Source organism: Salmo salar, chromosome 12 (genome assembly GCF_965601325.2).
Source record: "Salmo salar chromosome 12, fSalSal1, whole genome shotgun sequence".
Classification (NCBI taxonomy): domain Eukaryota; kingdom Metazoa; phylum Chordata; class Actinopteri; order Salmoniformes; family Salmonidae; genus Salmo; species Salmo salar.
In genome coordinates this window covers 83,110,922-83,130,565 of record NC_138302.1, presented here as the reverse complement: position 1 = coordinate 83,130,565, position 19,644 = coordinate 83,110,922, and the positions used below count along the sequence as shown (strand labels likewise).

Here is a 19,644-nt window from a genome sequence, read left to right as displayed (position 1 = left end):
CAACCACTCCTTTATTGGGGGTGTCTTGCTAATTGCCTATAATTTCCACCTGTTGTCTATTCCATTTGCACAACAGCATGTGAAATGTTTTGTCAATCAGTGTTGCTTCCTAAGTGGACAGTTTGATTTCACAGAAGTGTGATTGACTTGGAGTTACATTGTGTTGTTTAAGTGTTCCCTTTATTTTTTTGAGCAGTGTATATCTATATAACAAAATGAGCTGTTTTTTTATAAACTGTTAAATGGTTATGCTATTTATACCTACACTAAGCAGTGGTGAATATACTACCCAATTGTCATTCTTGAGTAAAGGTAAAGATACCTTAATAGAAAATGACTCAAGTAAAAGTCAAATCAGTAAAATACTACTTGAGTAAAATTCTAAAAGTATTTGGTTTTAAATATACTCAAGTATCAAAAGTAAATGTAATTGCAAAAATATATAACAAATACTTTCAAATTCCTTATATTAAGCAAACCAGACGGAACCATGACATTTTTTTCTGTTTTTATTTACAGATAGCCAGGGGCACACTCCAACACTCAGACATCATTTACAGATAGCCAGGGGCACACTCCAACACTCAGACATCATTTACAGATAGCCAGGGGCACACTCCAACACTCAGACATCATTTACAGATAGCCAGGGGCACACTCCAACACTCAGACATCATTTACAGATAGCCAGGGGCACACTCCAACACTCAGACATCATTTACAGATAGCCAGGGGCACATTCCAACACTCAAGACATCATTTACAGATAGCCAGGGGCACACTCCAACATCATTTACAGATAGCAAGGGGCACACTCCAACATCATTTACAGATAGCAAGGGGCACACTCCAACATCATTTACAGATAGCCAGGGGCACACCAACACTCAGACATCATTTACAAACCAAGCATGTGTGTTTAGTGAGTCAGAGGCAGTAGGGATGACCAGGGATGTTCTCTTGATAAGTGCGTGAATTGGACCATTTTCCTGTCCTGCTAAGCATTCCAAATGTAACGAGTACTTTTGGGTGTCATAGAAAATGTATGGAGTAAAAAGTACATTATTTTCTTTAGGAATGTAGTGGAGTAAAAATGTAGTGAAGTAAAAATATAAATTGTAAAATAAAGTACAGATACCCCAAAAAACAACTTAAGTATTACTTTAAAGTATTTTTACTTAAGTACTTTACACCACTGATACTAAGTATACATAAGTCAATTATAATTTCATTATACTTTATTAAAATATCAAAATCTTCCCCTTTTCTTTTATGCCCTCTGGTTCTGGTTGCTAAACAATCTACCTATTTGGATGAATACACTCATCTTATTCATATCTCCACTGTTACATTAAACACCTGTTTAATGTCCAGATACTATTGCTTTTCTCTGGTAGAAGGAGGATTCTTATTTGGCGTTTTACTGGTGCTCTCCGAAACTGTTTTGGTCATTTCCCCAATTCTAGGCTTTTTGGCACGGCAGCTCTTTGGGGCATCTCTGGTTCTGGCTTTATTAACCTTGCTCCGGGGTACCTTATGAGGAGATAGCTCTATGGCTGGACCCTCAGTGGTCTGAACCTGGCTCTGGGATGGGTCTTTAGGACATGGGTCTATGGCTGAACCCTCAGTGCTCTTATCCGGGCTCTGGGATACCTCTTGAGTACATTGCTCAATTGCTGAGCATTCAGTCTTTAACTGACTCAGTGAAACCTCTTTAAGTGGCTCTTTCACTGAATTGTTCTTGCCTCCTGAATCTTTAGTGGGTGCACTCTCTATTTTCTCATTTCCCTGATTATTAAAAACATCTTTGGTGGGGGACCGAGTCTTTACATTACCTTGGGCAGTATGTGAGTGCCCTGTAGAGCCAGTAGCTACATACTTTGGAACATCTTCATAATGCCTAATTGATGCACGCTCAGGGGCCAAATCACCATTTTTGGGGGAAACCAATCTTGGAACAGGGTCCCGAATGGAACCAGCTGTGCTAACAATAGCATTGCGAGGAATGGATAGGTCGTCACTGACATCTCTTTCATCTAAGTAGTTACCATGCTGGTAATGGCCTGCCATTGTTTGCTTATTATCTGAGAATTCTTCTCCATTTGAGAAAGTCATCTGGATCTTCTTGGGGCACCACACAAACTCATGTTTGGGCTCATAGTGCTTGTAGGCATACTCAACTAGATCCCTGCGCTTTTGCTTATCAATGACAGCAAAGATGAAGTAGTTGAGCACGCTCTCCTTCACATTGTTCAGGTTGCCTTTGACAAGAGTTTCTTCCAGGAAGAAGCGGACGAGTGGGGCCTGGTAATGGGGGAACCCCAGAGTGCCCAGGCACTTCAGGATGCGGGTGATGCGCAGGTTGTTGTGTGTGTTTCTATCATGAACGAAAACACAAGAACAACAAAAATACAAGGATACTGTTATTCTCAGAAGGTTCATTTGAAAACTGAAATTGTAGGTATTATGTATCGCAATCACTATAAAATAACAGTTAAATGACCCAATGAAGAAATTGCTAACCTGTTCAGGTTGTCAAATCTCTTATACCAGTTATTTGCCCGTCGCACGTTTCCTGTTGTTTCATTTGACAGCTGTATGCCGTAGAAGTCCAGCATGAGCTTGTAGGACTTGACCAGCCTCTTCTTCGCAGTTTCATCTTGAAGGAAAGCCTGAGGAAGTAGAAGATTTTCATTCAGAACAATTATGAACAAATTATATTTTCATTCATTTCTAAGCCCACCAGTCAATAGATGACATACAGGTAACTGACAAAATAAAGCAAATACCAGCATAGTTTTTTTGGTACAGTGTCTCCGCCATAATTTCCTATGACTGAAAACAGCTTCTGGACATCAGAACAGCGATCACTAACCTCAATTTGAATGAACATTTCTACTTCAATGAGTCGGCAGCTCTGGATGTTCTGCTTCCTCCGGACTAGGCCCTAATCTCCGGGACTCGAAAGAAGAAGCAACGGCGCAAGAAAGGCAGGCGAGGAGGCACCTTGACGAGATTATATCGGCGAGCTAATAAACCACCTGTACTCTCCGTTCTATTGGTGAACGTGCAGTCACTAGAGAACAAACTGGATGAGCTCCATTCGAGACCATCCTATCAACAGGACCTGGAAAATGGTAATATTCTATGTTTCTTAGAGTTATGGCTGAATGGGGACAAGGATAATATACATCTCCCTAGTTTTTCTATGCATCGTCAAGACTGGCCGGCAGCCTCAGGTAAGACAAAGGGAGGAGGGGTGTGTCCATTTGTCAACAACAATTGGTGTGCGATCTCTAATTTTAAGGAAGCATCACATTTTTGCTCACCTGAGTTACAATAACTCATGATAAAATGCAGAACATACTATTTACCACACACATTTTTTGTAGCTGTCTATTTACCACCACAAACCGATGTTGGCACTAAGACCGCACTCAAACTGTATAGGGCCATAAGCAAACCAGAAAATGCACATCCAGAGGCGGCGCTTCTCGTGGCCAATGATTTTACTGTAGGGAAACTGAAATCCCTTTTACCTCATTTTTACCAGCATGTCACATTGCAACTAGAGGCAACAAAACTCAAGATCATCTTTACTCCACACACAGAATCGCATGACCATACGTACAGACCCCAACCAGAAGCCATGGATTACAGGCAACATCTGCACTGAGCTAAAGGCTAGAGCTGCCACTTTCAAGGAGTGGGACACTAATCCAGGCGTTTATTAGAAATCCCACTACGACCTCCAACGAGCCATCTAACATACAAAGCGCCAACACAGGACTAAGATCAAATCCTACTACGCCAGTTCTGGCGCTCGTTGGATGTTGCAGGGCTTGCAAACTATCACAGATTTCAAAGGGAAATCCAGCCGAACTGCCCAGTGAAATGAGCCTACCAGACAAGCTAAATACCTTCTATGCTCGCTTCGAGGCAAGCAACACTGAACCAGCCAAAATTGAACGGGCCTATTTATATAATGAATATGAATTCGGAGGGCAGAAATGATTAAATATTAAAGCATTAGTCCTGTCACTAAAGGCATCAGTATTACAAAAGTTATACTTAAATCTGAACTGGTTCTCTAGCAGATTAGTAACAATGTCTCACATCATGTTCAAGAATGGCTTTTTCCCTTTATTCAGATTACAAGCTCTTACTTTCGGGTTATTTGAAAATGAAACAAGCCATAGAAAGTTGGTTGCAATTTCAGTTTAATCCACCAGAAAACTATTATTATGGTTAAACTCAAATATACTCATTGATAAAAAATGATAATCTTTGTAAATTATATCATAAATAGGACTGGTGAAGTTATGACACACATTCAGCTAACAAAAATATATGGAAATGTCTGCTCGACCCAAAATTACAACCAACTAATTGCAGCATTACCGCAAAAATGGAAGAGAAGTGGAAGGTGGGGAAAGTAGGGAACTTGTCTGTCGGCCCTGCATTAAAGACCAAAATTGGTTAAAGGTGTGATAAATAAAAAGTATACCAGCTGCATTTAAGGACCAATAAATTGACAGCTGTGCCATATAGATTACAAAATAGTTGGGAAGAGATTTTCGATGTTCCGATTCCATGGCACATTGTTTATGAACTGATACACAAACCGATGCCAGATTCAAAAGTTTTTCAATTAAAATTATTTACCTGGAGCTAACTCTGCAAATAGCACTGCATGGTGATTTGAAAAGTCATAGTCAATTGATCAATAATATAATAATACTCTTAACAAAATTTTTCAATTTACAATCTGTAGAAACTATGAGAATAGAAAGGTTCAGAACTTTTGTGAAACATCACAGTACAGTTGAAAAAATAGAAGGCAAACAGAAATAAAAACTGGATGGTCTTTTGAGATAGATGGGCGAGGTTGAGAGTAGCTGAAGGATGGGACTAAAAACAAACAAAAGATACAGTAACTATTGTAAAATATACTGTGTCTGAAAAATGTATTTAGTATGTATAAGATGGAAGTAGAAACCTAAGTGTTGTTGTCCATTAGTTTACTCCAATTAGGGGAGGTAGGGTTAGGGGATTTAAAAAAAATATATATATATATATATATATATATATATATATATATTTAAGCAGACAATTACATCAATGGAAGCCACAACTTAACTGCAATATTAAAGCTGATCTACCCCCCCTAAAAAAAAAAAAAAACTCTGCTCTGAACTATGCATCAGAGCACCAGCTGTTCCGGAAGACTGTGATCTTGCTCTCCGTAGCCAATGTGTGTAAGACCTTTAAACAGGTTAATATTCACAAGGATGCAGGGCCTGATGGAATACCAGGACACGTACTCAGAGTATTCACTGACCAGTTGGAAAGTGTATGCTTCACTGACATTTTTAACCTCTCCCTGACCCAGTCTGTAATACCTACATGTTTCAAGCAGATCACCATAGTCCCTGTGCCCAAGTACACCAAGGAAACCTGGCAAAATGACTATCGCCCCGTGGCACTCAAATCTGTAGCCATGAAATGCTTTGAAAGGCTGGTCATGGCTCACATCAACACCATCACCCCAGACAACTTGGACCCACTTGTAACTTATTTTGTACATGTTGCTGCTGGACATCAGAACAGAGATTACTCACCACGAACTGGAAGAAGCTTTTTTCTTTAACGAGTCCGACGAGAAGGATATACTGCTTTCCCGGGAACAGGCCCAAATCCCCGTCATTTGCGTGAAGAAAAGGCGGAGGAAAAGAGGGCGCAGGTCGGGCTGCCTTTGGATAATTCGTTGGCGAGCGAGTAAACTCCCACTGCCATCCGTTCTACTTGCTAACATGCAATCATTGGAAAGTAAAATTGATGACCTACGATTACGATTATCCCACCAATGGGGCATTAAAAACTGTAATATCTTATGTTTCACTGAGTCGTGGCTGAACGTCGACACAGACAAAATAGAGCTGGGGGGATTTTCAATGCACCGGCAGAACAGAGAAAAAGCCACATCTGGTAAGACTAGGGGTGGGGTGTGTGTCTTTTTGTCAATGGTGTGCAATGTCTAATATTAAAGAAGTCTCAAGGTATTGCTCGCCTGAGGTAGAGTACCTTATGATAAGCTGTAGACCACACTATCTACCAAGAGAGTTCTCATCTATATTATTCGTAGCAGTCTATTTGTCACCACAGGCCGATGCTGGCACTAAGGCCATAAGCAAACAAGAAAATGCTCACCCAGAAGCGGCGCTCCTAGTGGCCATGGACTTTAATGCAGGCAAACTTAAATCAGTTTTACAACATTTTTACCAGCATGTCACATTTGCAACCAGGGAAAAAAATCCTAGACCACCTTTACTCCACACACAGAGATGCATACAAAGCTCTCCCCTGCCCTCCATTTGGCAAATCTGACCATAATTCTATCCTCCCGATTCCTGCTTACAAGCAAAAACATAAGCAGGAATTACCAGTGACTCGTTCAATACGGAAGTGGTCAGATGACTCGGATGCTACGCTACAGGACTGTTTTGCTAGCCAGATTGGAATGTGCCGGGATTCATCCAATGGCTCCAATGAAGTCATCGGCTTCATCAATAAGCGTATTGACAATGTCGTCCCCACAGTGACTGTACGTACATATCCCAACCAGAAGCCATGGATTACTGCCAACATCCGCATCGAGCTAAAGGCTAGAGCTGCCGCTTTCAAGGAGTGGTACACTAATCCAGATGCTTATAAGAAATCCCGCTATGCCCTCAGACGAACCATCAAACAAGCAAAGCGTCAACACAGGATTATGATTGAATCCTACTACACTGGCTCTGACGCTCGTCGGATGTGGTAGGGCTTGAAAACTATTACAGACTACAAAGGAAACCCAGACGCGAGCTGCCCTGTGATGCGAGCCTACCAGACGAGCTAAATGCCTTTTATGGTTGCTTCGAGGCAAGCAACACTGAAGCATGCACGAGAGCACCAGCTGTTCTGGATGACTGTGTGATATTGCTCTCGGTAGCCGATGTGAGCAAGACCTTTAAACATTCACATTGAACACTGAGCTGTAGTCAATGAACAGCATTCTCACATAAAGTGCCTTGCGAAAGTATTCAACTCTCTTGGCATTTTTCCTATTCTGTTGCCTTACAACCTGGAATTAAAATAGATTTTTTTGGGGGGGGTTGTATCATTTGATTTACACAACATGCCTACCACTTTGAAGATGCAAAATATTGTTTTATTATGAAACAAACAAGAAATAAGACAAAAAGAAACAGAAAACTTGAGCGTGCATAACTATTCACCCCCCCAAAGTCAATACTTTGTAGAGACACCTTTTTCAGTAATTAAAGCTGCAAGTCTCTTGGGGTAAGTCTCTATAAGCTTGGCACATCTAGCCACTGGGATTTTTGGCCATTCTTCAAGGCAAAACTGCTCCAGCTCCTTCAAGTTGGATGGGTTCCTTGCTGGTGTACAGCAATATTTAAGTCATACCACAGATTCTCAATTGAATTGAGGTCTGGGCTTTGACTAGGCCATTCCAAGACACTTAAATGTTTCCCCTTAAACCACTCAAGTGTTGCTTTAGCAGTATGCTTAGGGTCATTGTCCTGTTGGAAGGTGAACCTCTGTCCCAGTCTCAAATTTCTGGAAGACTGAAACAGGTTTCCCTCAAGAATTTCCCTGTATTTAGCGCCATCCATCATTCCTTCAATTCTGACCAGTTTCCCAGTCCCTGCTGATGAAAAACATCCCCACAGCATGATGCTGCTCCCACCATACTTCACTGTGGGGATGGTGTTCTTGGAGTGATGAGAGGTGTTGGGTTTGTGCCAGACATAGTGTTTTCCTTGATGGCCAAAAAGCAACATTTTAGTCTCATCTGACCAGAGTACCTTCTTCCATACGTTTGGGGAGTCTCCCACATGCCTTTTGGCGAACACCAAACATGTTTGCTTATTTTTTTCTTTAAGCAATGGCTTTTTTTCTGGCCACTTTTCCGTAAAGCCCAGCTCTGTGGAGTGTACTGCTTCAAGTGGTCCTATGTACAGATACTCCAATCTCCGCTGTGGAGCTTTGCGGCTCCTTCAGGGTTATCTTTGGTCTCTTTGTTGCCTCTCTGATTAATGCCCTCCTTGTCTGGTCCGTGAGTTTTGGTGGGCGGCCCTCTCTTGGCAGGTTTGTTGTTGTTCCATATTCTTTCAATTTCATTGTGCTCTGTGGGATTTTCAAAGTTACGGATATTTTTTTAGAACCCAACCCTGAACAGTACTTCTCCACAACTTTGTCCCTGACTTGTTTGGAGAGGTCCTTGGTCTTCATGGTGCCGCTTGTTTGGTGATGCCCCTTGCTTAGTGGTGTTGCAGACTCTAGGGCCTTTCAGAACAGGTGTATATATACTGAGATCATGTGACAGATCATGTGACACTTAGATTGCACACAGGTGGACTTTATTTAACTAATTATGTGACTTCTGAAGATAATTGGTTGCACCAGATCTTATTTAGGGGCGTCATAGCAAAGAGGATGAATACATATGCACACACCGCTTTTCCTTTTGTTATTAATTTTTTCTTTGGAACAAGTAATCTTTTTCATTTCACTTCACCAATTTCGACTATTTTGTGTATGTCCATTACATGAAATCCAAATAAAAATCCATTTAAATGACATGTTGTAATGCAACAAAATAGGAAAAACAGCAAGGGGGTGAATACTTTTGCACGGTACTGTAGTTGTGAATGTCAATTGAATGCTGAGCTGTAGTCAATGAACATAGGTGTTCCTTTTGTCCAGGTGGGAAAGGGCAGGGTGGAGTGCGATTGAGATCTTTTCATCTGTGGATCTGTTGGGGCGGTATGCAACTGGATCCTGGATGGGCCGCCCCAGGTGGTAAGGGTAGGCAACAACACGTCTGCCATGCTGATCCTCAACACTTAGTCCCCTCCTGTACTTCCTGTTCACCCACGACTGCGTGGCCAAACACGACTCCAACACCATCGTTAAGTTTGCTGACAATACAACAGTGGTAGACCTGATCACCGACAACGATGAGACAGCCTATAGGGAGAAGGTCAGAGAACTGGCAGTGTGGTGCCAGGACAACAACCTCTCCCTCAATGTGAGCAAGACAAAGGAGCTGATCGTGGACTAAAAGGTTGGCCAAACAGGCCCCCATTAACGTCGACGGGGCTGTAGTGGAGTGGGTTGAGAGTTTCAAGTTCCTTGGTGTCCACATCACCAACAAACTATCATGGTCCAAACACCCCAAGACAGAAAAGATATGGCATGGGCCCTCAGATCCTCAAAAAGTTCTACATTGAGAGAATCTTGACTGGCCACATCAACACTTGGTATGGCAATTGCTTCACATCCAACCACAAGGCGCTACAGAGTGTAATGCATACGGCCAAGAACATCACTGGGGCCGAGCTCCCTACCATCTCGGACCTCTATACCAGGCGGTGTCAGAGGAAGGCCCTAAAAATTGTCAAAGACTCCTGCCACCCAATTCATAGACTGTTCTCTCTGCTACCGCACGGCAAGGAGTACCGATGCACCAAGTCTGGAAACAACAGGACCCTGAACAGCTTCTGCCCCCAAGCCATAAGACTGCTAAATAGTCTTGTGGTTAACTATCTGCATTGACTTCTTTTTGCACAAAATCTTTTGACTCTACACACACACACACACTCACATATAACATGAACAGTTGAAGTCGGAGGTTTACATACACTTAGGTTGGAGTCATTAAAACTCATTTTTCAACTACTCCACACATTTCTTGCTGACAAACTATAGTTTTGGCAAGTCGGCTAGGACATCTACTTTGTGTCACAAGCAATTTTTCCAACAATTGTTTACAGACAGATTATTTAACTTATAATTCACTGTATCAAAATTCCAGTGGGTCAGAAGTTTACATACACTAAGTTGACTGTGCCTTTAAACAGCTTGGAAAATTCCAGAAAATGATGTCATGGCTTTAGAAGCTTCTAATAGGCTAAGTGACATAATTTGAGCCAATTGGAGGTGCACCTGTGGATGTATTTCAAGGCCTACCTTCAAACTTTGTGCCTCTTTGCTTGACATCATGGGAAAATCTAAAGAAATCAGCCAAGACCTCAGAATATTTTTTGTAGACCTCCACAAGTCTGGCTCATCCTTGGGAGCAATTTCCAAACGCCTGAAGGTACCACGTTCATCTGTACAAACAATAGTACGCAAGTATAAACACCATAGGACCACGCAGCGGTCATACCGCTCAGGAAGGAGACGTTTTCTGTCTCCTAGAGATGAACGTACTTTGGTGCGATAAGTGCAAATCAATCCCAGAACAACAGCAAAGGACCTTGTGAAGATGCTGGAGGAAACAGGTACATAAGTATCTATATCCACAGTAAAACGAGTCCTATATCGACATAACCTGAAAGGCCGCTCAGCAAGGAAGAAGCCACTGCTCCAAAACCGTCATATAAAAGCCAGACTACGGTTTGCAACTGCACATGGGGACGAAGATTGTACTTTTTGGAGAAATGTCCTCTTGTCTGATGAAACTAAAATAGAACTGTTTGGCCATAATGACCATCGTTATGTTTGGAGGAAAAAGGGGGAGGCTTGCAAGCCGAAGAACACCATCCCAACCGTGAAGCACGGTGGTGGCAGCATCATGTTGTGGGGGTGCTTTGCTGGACTGGTGCACTTCACAAAATAGATGGCATCATGAGAAAGGAAAATGATGTGGATATATTGAAGCAACATCTCAAGACATCAGTCAGGAAGTTAAAGCTTGGTCGCAAATGGGTCTTCCATATGGACAATGACCCAAGCATACTTCTAAAGTTGTGGCAAAATGGCTTAAGGACAACAAAGTCAAGGTATTGGAGTGGCCATCAGAAAGCCCTGACCTCAATACCATAGAACCTTTGTGAGCAGAACTGAAAAATTGTGTGCGAGCAAGGAGGCCTACAAACCTGACTCAGTTACACCAGCTCTGTCAGGAGGAATGGGCCAAAATTCACCCAACTTATTGTGGGAAGCTTGTGGAAGGCTACCCGAAATGTTTGACACAAGTTAAACAATTTAAAGGCAATGCTACCAAATACTAATTGAGTGTATGTAAACTTCTGACCCACTGGGAATGAGATGAAAGAAATAAAAGCTGAAATAAATAATTCTCTCTACTATTATTCTGACATTTCACATTCTTAAAATAAAAGTGGTGATCCTAACTGACCTAAGACAGGGAATTTTTACTAGGATTAAATGTCAGGAATTGTGAAAAACTGAGTTTAAATGTATTTGGCTAAGGTGTTTGTAAACTTCAGACTTCAACTGTACACACAGGCATACTGTTGCCACACACACACTTCCATACTAATCACATACGCTGTTGCTACTGTTTATTATCTATCCTGTTGCCTAGTCACTTTACCTCTACTTATATGTACAGATCTACCTCAATTTCCTCGTACCACTGCACATCGACTCGGTACTTGTACCCCGTGTATAGCCAACTTATTGTTACTCATTGTGTATTTATTCCTTGTGTTACCATTTCTCTATTATTATTATAATCTCATCTTGTCTCAGCATTGTTGGGAAGGGCCACTAAGTAAGCATTTCAGTGTTAGTCTACACCGGTTGTTCATGAAGCATGTGACAAATAACATTTGATTCGATTTGATAGTGCGTTGGGCCACCACGAGCCGCCATAACATCTTCAATGCTCCTTGGCATAGATTTCACGTGTCTGGACCTATATTGGAGGGATGCGACACCATTCTTCTATGAAAAATTCCATCATTTGGTGTTTTGTTGATGGAAAACGCTTTCTCAGGGACCGCTCCAGAATTTGGGTTAAGATCTGATGACACACACACACTTTAAACCTCCTATTCTCCTTTGAGACCCCTCTTTCAAAGTCACTGAGATCTCTTCTTCTAGCCATTTTAGCCAAAATAATGGGCAACTGGGCATTTTTATACATGACCCTAAGCATGATGGGATGTTAATTGCTTAATTAACCCAGGAACGACACCTTTGTGAAAGCACCTGCTTTCAATATACTTTGTATCCCCCATTTACTCTTGTATTTCCTTTATTTTCGTAGTTGCCTCTATGTAAATGCAATATGTAAAGAACATTTCCTTGCTCAAAGAAACTACTAGAAGTACCTCAATTTCCTTTATGGTGAGTTCCTTGGCTTGATTATTCATTCCTGGTTCTTGAAGAGGGAACAACCTAAAATAAATGTTTGTTTAAAAAATATATACATATACAGTATATATATATATATATATATATATATATATATATATATATATATATATATATATATATAGTATATATATATATATATATATATATATATATATATATATATATATATATATATATATATATATACACACACACACACACACACACATATACAGTGCCTTGCGAAAGTATTCGGCCCCCTTGAACTTTTCGACCTTTTGCCACATTTCAGGCTTCAAACATAAAGATATAAAACTGTCATTTTTTGTGAAGAATCAACAACAAGTGGGACACAATCATGAAGTGGAACGAAATTTATTGGATATTTCAAACTTTTTTAACAAATAAAAGACTGAAAAATTGGGTGTGCAAAATTATTCAGCCCCTTTACTTTCAGTGCAGCAAACTCTCTCCAGAAGTTCAGTGAGGATCTCTGAATGATCCAATGTTGACCTAAATGACTAATGATGATAAATAGAATCCACCTGTGTGTAATCAAGTCTCCGTATAAATGCACCTGCTCTGTGATAGTCTCAGAGGTCCGTTTAAAGCGCAGAGAGCATCATGAAGAACAAGGAACAAACCAGGCAGGTCCGAGATACTGTTGTGGAGAAGTTAAAAGCCGGATTTGGATACAAAAAGATTTCCCAAGCTTTAAACATCCCAAGGAGCACTGTGCAAGCGATAATATTGAAATGGATGAAGTATCAGACCTCTGCAAATCTACGAAGACCCGACCGTCCCTCTAAACTTTCAGCTCATACAAGGAGAAAACTGATCAGAGATGCAGCCAAGAGGCCCATGATCACTCTGGATGAACTGCAGAGATCTACAGCTGAGGTGGGAGACTCTGTCCATAGGACAACAATCAGTCGTATACTGCACAAATCTGGCCTTTATGGAAGAGTGGCAAGAAGAAAGCCATTTCTTAAAGATATCCATAAAAAGTGTTGTTTAAAGTTTGCCACTAGCCACCTGGGAGACACACCAAACATGTGGAAGAAGGTGCATTGGTCAGATGAAACCAAAATCGAACTTTTTGGCAACAATGCAAAACGTTATGTTTGGCGTAAAAGCAACACAGCTCATCACCCTGAACGCACCATCCCCACTGTCAAACATGGTGGTGGCAGCATCATGGTTTGGGCCTGCTTTTCTTCAGCAGGGGCAGGGAAGATGGTTAAAATTGATGGGAAGATGGATGGAGCCAAATACAGGACCATTCTGGAAGAAAACCTGATGGAGTCTGCAAAAGACCTGAGACTGGGATGTAGATTTGTCTTCCAACAAGACAATGATCCAAAACATAAAGCAAAATCTACAATGGAATGGTTCACAAATAAACATATCCAGGTGTTAGAATGGCCAAGTCAAAGTCCAGACCTGAATCCAATCGAGAATCTGTGGAAAGAACTGAAAACTGCTGTTCAAACGCTCTCCATCCAACCTCACTGAGCTCGAGCTGTTTTGCAAGGAGGAATGGGCAAAAATGTCAGTCTCTCGATGTGCAAAACTGATAGAGACATACCCCAAGCGACTTACAGCTGTAATCGCAGCAAAAGGTGGCGCTACAAAGTATTAACTTAAGGGGGCTGAATAATTTTGCACGCCCAATTTTTCCGTTTTTTAATTGTTAAAAAAAGTTTGAAATATCCAATAAATTTCGTTCCACTTCATAATTGTGTCCCACTTGTTGTTGATTCTTCACAAAAAAATTACAGTTTTATATCTTTATGTTTGAAGCCTGAAATGTGGCAAAAGGTCAAAAAGTTCAAGGGGGCCGAATACTTTCGCAAGGCACTGTGTGTGTGTGTGTATATATATATATATATATATATATATATATATATATATATATATATATACACACACACATTTTAAAGAATTGTATTATAACAATTAATATTCTAAATAAAAATAATTGAAAGCCCATATAAATGTAAAGGAAACTAACCATTGGATGTATGAGTGAACTCTTTCCAGTTTTAAATATTGCCTGTTCCAATTATTGTGAAAGTCCTCAATGAAGACACCTAATCAGAGCAAAGGTTACAGTAAAAAAGTATTCTAAAATCGAAACTGCACTCAAAGAAACAGTAAATACATTACCATCAGGGGAAGAGGGTATTTGTTCACGGTAGAACTGTAAATTAGGCATATCATCCTGAGGGGGAAAAAGCAATGCAAATTCAGAAATGGGGATATTTCTCAGAGAGTTGTATCAAAACAGTACAAGAATTATAGAGGAATTGGATAGTGAAATGATTATTTAAATCATTCAGTTTTTCCATGTATTACACAAGGGAATGAGAACTTATTTACTTGTTGTTGCCCGCCGAAGTACAAGTTTGATCTACGCTCCTGTGGAAACAAGAACCAAGTGCTAAAGACTGTACCAGCTACTGACTACACTCTAAGAAAAACAGGTTCAAAAAGAGTTATTTGCGGAGTAATAGGGTTCCACCAAGAACTGTTTTTATCTAAAGAACCCTTTTAGGAAGACGAGGGTTCTTTGTAAGGTAAAAGGTTCTACCTAGAAACTTTAACATCCTAAGAACCGTTTTTGGAAGAAAGGGTTCTTTGATGGTTTCTTGGAAGGCAAGAAGGCTTCTGTCAATTAGGTTAGTATTATGGAGTAACTAAAATGTTGTTGATCCATCCTCAGTTTTCTCCTATCACAGCAATTAAACTCTGTTACTGTTTAAAAGTCACCATTGGGCTCATGGTGAAATCCCTGCGCGGTGTCCTTCCTCTCCGACAACTGAGTTAGGAAGGACACTTGTATCTTTGTAGTGACTGGGTTGGTTGATACACCATCCAATGTATAATTAATAACTTCACCATGATCAAATGGATATTCAATGTCTGCTTTATTTTATTTTACCCCATCTACCAATAGCCTCTTTGTGAGGCGTTGGAAAACCTCCCTGGTCTTTGTGGTTGAATCTATTTTTGAAATTCACTGCTCGACTGAGGGATCTTACAGATAATTGCATGTGTGGGGTACAGAGATGAGGTAGTCATTCAAAATCACGTTAAACACTATTATTGCACTAACAGTCCATGCAACTTATTATGTGATAAAGTTTTACTCCTGAACTTATTTAGACTTGCCATATCAAAGGGTTTGAAAACGTATTGACTCAAAACATTTCAGCTTTTCATTTTAATTATATATATTATTTTACATAATTGACATTATGGGGTATTGTGTGTAATCAATTACAATTGAGGGTGTAAAAAGTGAAGGGGTTTGAATACCTTCTGTATTGCTCCCGTTACTGAGATAGTGGTCACAGTTTAGATTATTTAAGTAGTCTCACCTATCAATCTTCCCTACCATGGCAATCATTCTGAAAGCATGTTTTGGGTGATTAAAAGTTAAAATTGTTAGATATACTCACTTTGGCTGGATTCAAATAGGAATTACATATCACTTTGCAAGCCAGCATGATGTGACTTGCAGCCTGATGTGGTCTGTAAACCAGGAGTTTCCTAACACCCCTTGTGTTAAGGTATAACTAGGCCCTCAAAGAAAGGCCTTGTGATACTGTATTGATTGTCATAAAGAGTTTAATTGTAAAGCCTAATATGGCTGGAGGAACCATTCAGATGATAAAAGGGTTCTTGGTAGAACTATTTAGCAGCCTTGAGGTAGGTAAATGGTGGCGTATTCCCTGTCTTCTCTCTGGCAGTGGCGAGAATGATGGAGAACTACAGGCTACGTGTGTGAACTGTGGAGGCCTGTCGGACGCTTGACCACTTGGCCAATCAGAACGTAGAAAAAAAACATCTACATTTATGCTGTGTCTGCCTTGAAGTTCAGAAAACTCCACGGACCCCCTTTGCGCAGTGGAACACAGAACGATATGTGACCACTTGGTTACGGTGACACTGTTCTGCCAAGGACACACAAACCAGAGTGGCCACCGCAAAGCCCAAGGAGCCTGACCCACTCTGGAAGTTGCTGTAGCCATCCTTGGGATATTTAGCCTCTATTGGCTATTGGGACGCTGAGCCCGTTGTAGCTTGGTATGCCAGGGTGGGAAATTGGAAATGTGAATTGGGCCAAGTTAAGAGGTAATAATGCATATAGGTTATAGTTTATTGAGATGTATGAATACACCACACCAAAAGCTTGATTTTATGGCTGTTTAAAAATAGATTTCCTACAATTCTACGTAGTAATGTTTTATGTTCACTACTTGGTCATTCTAACCCTAATCTAGCGCACCTGATTCTAATAATTAGCTGGTTTATAACATGAATCAGGTTACTTACAACTGGGGTTGGAGTGAAAACCTACAGGAGGATAGCTCTCCAGGAACAGGGTTGGAGTGAAAACCTACAGGAGGATAGCTCTCCAGGAACAGGGGTTAGAGAGCGCTGTTCTATAATGCTAGGTTATTCAATAGGCTACATCTGTAGGTACAAACTTTGATTGAGGAAATGATGACTGTCACTAACTGTTTTTGTTGTTGTTGCTCCCTCACCTAAAAGAATTGCACTACACCACTACCTATGGGGACAAACCGAAGAATCCTATGTGGTTCCACTCAGCACCTTTTTTTTCTAAGAGAGAATGATTAACAGCAATAGAACCGCATTAGGATTGATAATGCAGCCTGCGGCACACCATCATTATCAGGTGGATTTATATGAAATAGCATAAATTGTGTAAGATTGTTTGAAGAGAATAATGACTTACTGGATAATCATGCCTGTACTTTTGCATATCCTTTGCTGCACTTTTGAATCTGTTAAACCTGTGTGACTAAAAACACATTCACTTCATGAGTTCATAAAATGGCAGTTATGGAAACACCTGACCTAAACAATACTGATAGGCCCACATGTTTGAGCTCATGCAGTATGTACAGTAAAACAAAAACTTGGAAGGAAAATTTCACTAGCTGCATAGGCCGGCAATCATTCTACTTGGCTACTGACATAGGCCTACAGCAGACTTTATCACTCATATCCATTTTATATATCTAGAAGTTAAAGATAGAGATCTTCACATAGACAGACATAATACATCAGTATTCCTAACCCCTTGGCGGAGCTTTGATTGGTGAGCAATAGCTTTAGGCTACTCAATATGAGATGCAATGTTGTAGAAATACAATAATGGTTAAATAAATATAATATATTATATATCGTATATTAAACTTATATTATAAATCTTGTCCCAAAACCCTGATTCTCAATGTATCAGAGCATAACACTTACTTTTTGCGACCAACCGGTGTATTGGTGTGCCCACTCCTGAGGAAATACAACAGTGAGAATGAGGTACAAAGAACAGTAGTGAATCATAATCTGTTGAGGTCTTCAAATTATCTGAAGATTTGGGCATATGACAGAGCACATGTATAAGCCATTGAGCCATGCATTTAAAATTATTTTTGTCAGAACATTCTAAAGGATTAGTTAATAATATTCTGTTACCATAATTCTAGGCCTACATTGGTAAAAATATTTTACATGTACATTTTGCTTTGGAAAATGTAATATTTCATCTGTGTTTTATGGTGCCAATAAGATAGGCTACAGCTCTCAACTCTGGACCTCAAAGCCAGTTCCACTGCATTTTTCCATTGTTCCCTTCGAATCAGGGACTGACTTAGACCTGGGACACCAGGTGGCTACAGTTAATTATCATGTAGAACAGAAATCCAGCAGGTTCCGGACCTCATAGGGGAAGAGTTGAATACCCCTGGGCTACAGTATTCTAAACTCATCTGCTGAGAGTCCACACAAAAACATGTTTTTATCAGGGCCCAGGGGCCTGTGTACGTACATGTTGGGACTTTTGACGACTGGTTCCTTTGTTTGGAGCATCCTCCCATGTCGAGTCGTACTCGCAGTAGTACTCATCCGTGTCTTCAACATCATATGACCTAGCTGACCTGAGAACCCGAAGCTCCACTTCTCCACTGAGAATGGTTTCTGGACTCTCCACTTCTTCACTAAAATGGGATTCTGGACTCCCCACACTTCCACTGGGAAAGGATTCTGGACTCCCCACACTTCCACTGGGAAGGGATTCTGGACTCCCCACACTTCCACTGGGAAGGGATTCTGGACTCCCCACACTTCCACTGGGAAGGGATTCTGGACTCCCCACACTTCCACTGGGAAGGGATTCTGGACTCCCCACACTTCCACTGGGAAGGGATTCTGGACTCCACACTCCTTCACTGGGAAGGGATTCTGGACTCCACACTCCTTCACTGGGAAGGGATTCTGGACTCCCCACACTTTCACTGGGAAAGGATTCTGGACTCCTCACTCCTTCACTGGGAAGGGATTCTGGACTCCACACTCCTTCACTGGGAAAGGATTCTGGACTGTCAGGATCATTTGGCAAGATACTTCTCCGTGTGCGTTCCAAAAACCAAGCAAAACAATTTTCCACGATCAATCTCCAGGGTAAGTAGGAGAGAACTGGAACCAGGAAAAATGGACACAGCCGTTCAAACCTGCGACGCATCCTAAAAAGTTGTCGTCTCAATTTAGTAAACTACTTACTGCTCGGGCCAGCTCTCTTCCTATTATCACTGGACGCCCACTAACTCTGCCGCGCCCTTTCCCTAATAACAAAATAATGTACTCTGTAGCCTATTGAAAATGTTCTAAAGGTTAACAAAGATTGGTTTATGATTGACTAATCCACGAGAGCCACCACGCTATCTTGCATTTGGATTCGGAGAATGTCAGTACAGTTTCACTTTTGTTTTACTACGTCATGTGCCTCCACCAGCATTTGCAAGAAGTCATAAACACCAGCCAATCCAGTTTACAGCTGACTGATATGGGTTTGGTAACCGCCAATCCAGTTTACTGCTGAATGATATGGGGTTTGATACCAGCCAATCCAGTTTACTGCTGAGTGATATGGGTTTGGTACGCTATCCTTGATACAATGAAAATAGTTCAGAAAAATAGAATAATGAAGTAATCTTAATGCAACATCTGTTTGAGTGCGAACCCATTACACCTTTTTGTTGATATGGGTTTGGTCAAATGACTCACTGGAGTCATGTAAGCCTAGCTATTTGTAAAGTGAAACATACCTAACAGTTGTAACTATTTTACCAGACTTGATCTGGTTTTGTCCTATTTTCCCCCTCACTTAAATTATAGGCCTAACATTTTCAGAAAATAAAAGTATGCCTTTGATGGGCCATATTGTAGGCCTACAACCTACATGATTATTGCTCTGTGTTGAACATCAGCTCCATCTATAGGCCTAACCTACTTTTCAACATAAAAGTGAAAAGATGTCATTATGGCAGTATATTCAAAAGAATTTGAGTGAGTCCACACTTTCACCGGGGTACACATCCAGCCGCCTTCTCCCACTATAAGTATGTAATGATAACACATTCTGGTGTTGTTTCCCCT

At 40.8% G+C, this 19,644-nt stretch overlaps 1 protein-coding gene across 1 annotated transcript; it reads right to left on the bottom strand.

Moving 5' to 3' along the window:
* Window positions 1-494: 494 nt before the first annotated feature.
* Window positions 495-18,973, bottom strand: LOC106565796 (uncharacterized). The gene is made up of 9 exons (XM_014133339.3): window positions 18,038-18,973; window positions 17,467-17,502; window positions 16,943-17,008; window positions 14,557-14,595; window positions 14,344-14,398; window positions 14,189-14,267; window positions 12,150-12,216; window positions 2,524-2,672; window positions 495-2,377 (listed from the first exon to the last, which is right to left on the bottom strand). Exons 1-9 carry the CDS (start codon window positions 18,728-18,730, stop codon window positions 1,378-1,380), a joined length of 2,184 nt encoding a protein of 727 aa, XP_013988814.2. The 5' UTR covers window positions 18,731-18,973; the 3' UTR covers window positions 495-1,377.
* Window positions 18,974-19,644: the final 671 nt, after the last annotated feature.

Excerpts from the sequence above, each read along its gene's own strand:
- LOC106565796 (XM_014133339.3), bottom strand. The coding sequence starts at position 18,730 with ATGCGTCGCAGGTTTGAACGGCTGTGTCCATTTTTCCTGGTTCCAGTT. Across the intron at positions 12,217-14,188 it reads GTTCACTCATACATCCAATG|GTTGTTCCCTCTTCAAGAAC; the intron begins GTTAGTTTCCTT and ends CATTTATTTTAG. Across the intron at positions 2,378-2,523 it reads AGATTTGACAACCTGAACAG|AAACACACACAACAACCTGC; the intron begins GTTAGCAATTTC and ends CGTTCATGATAG.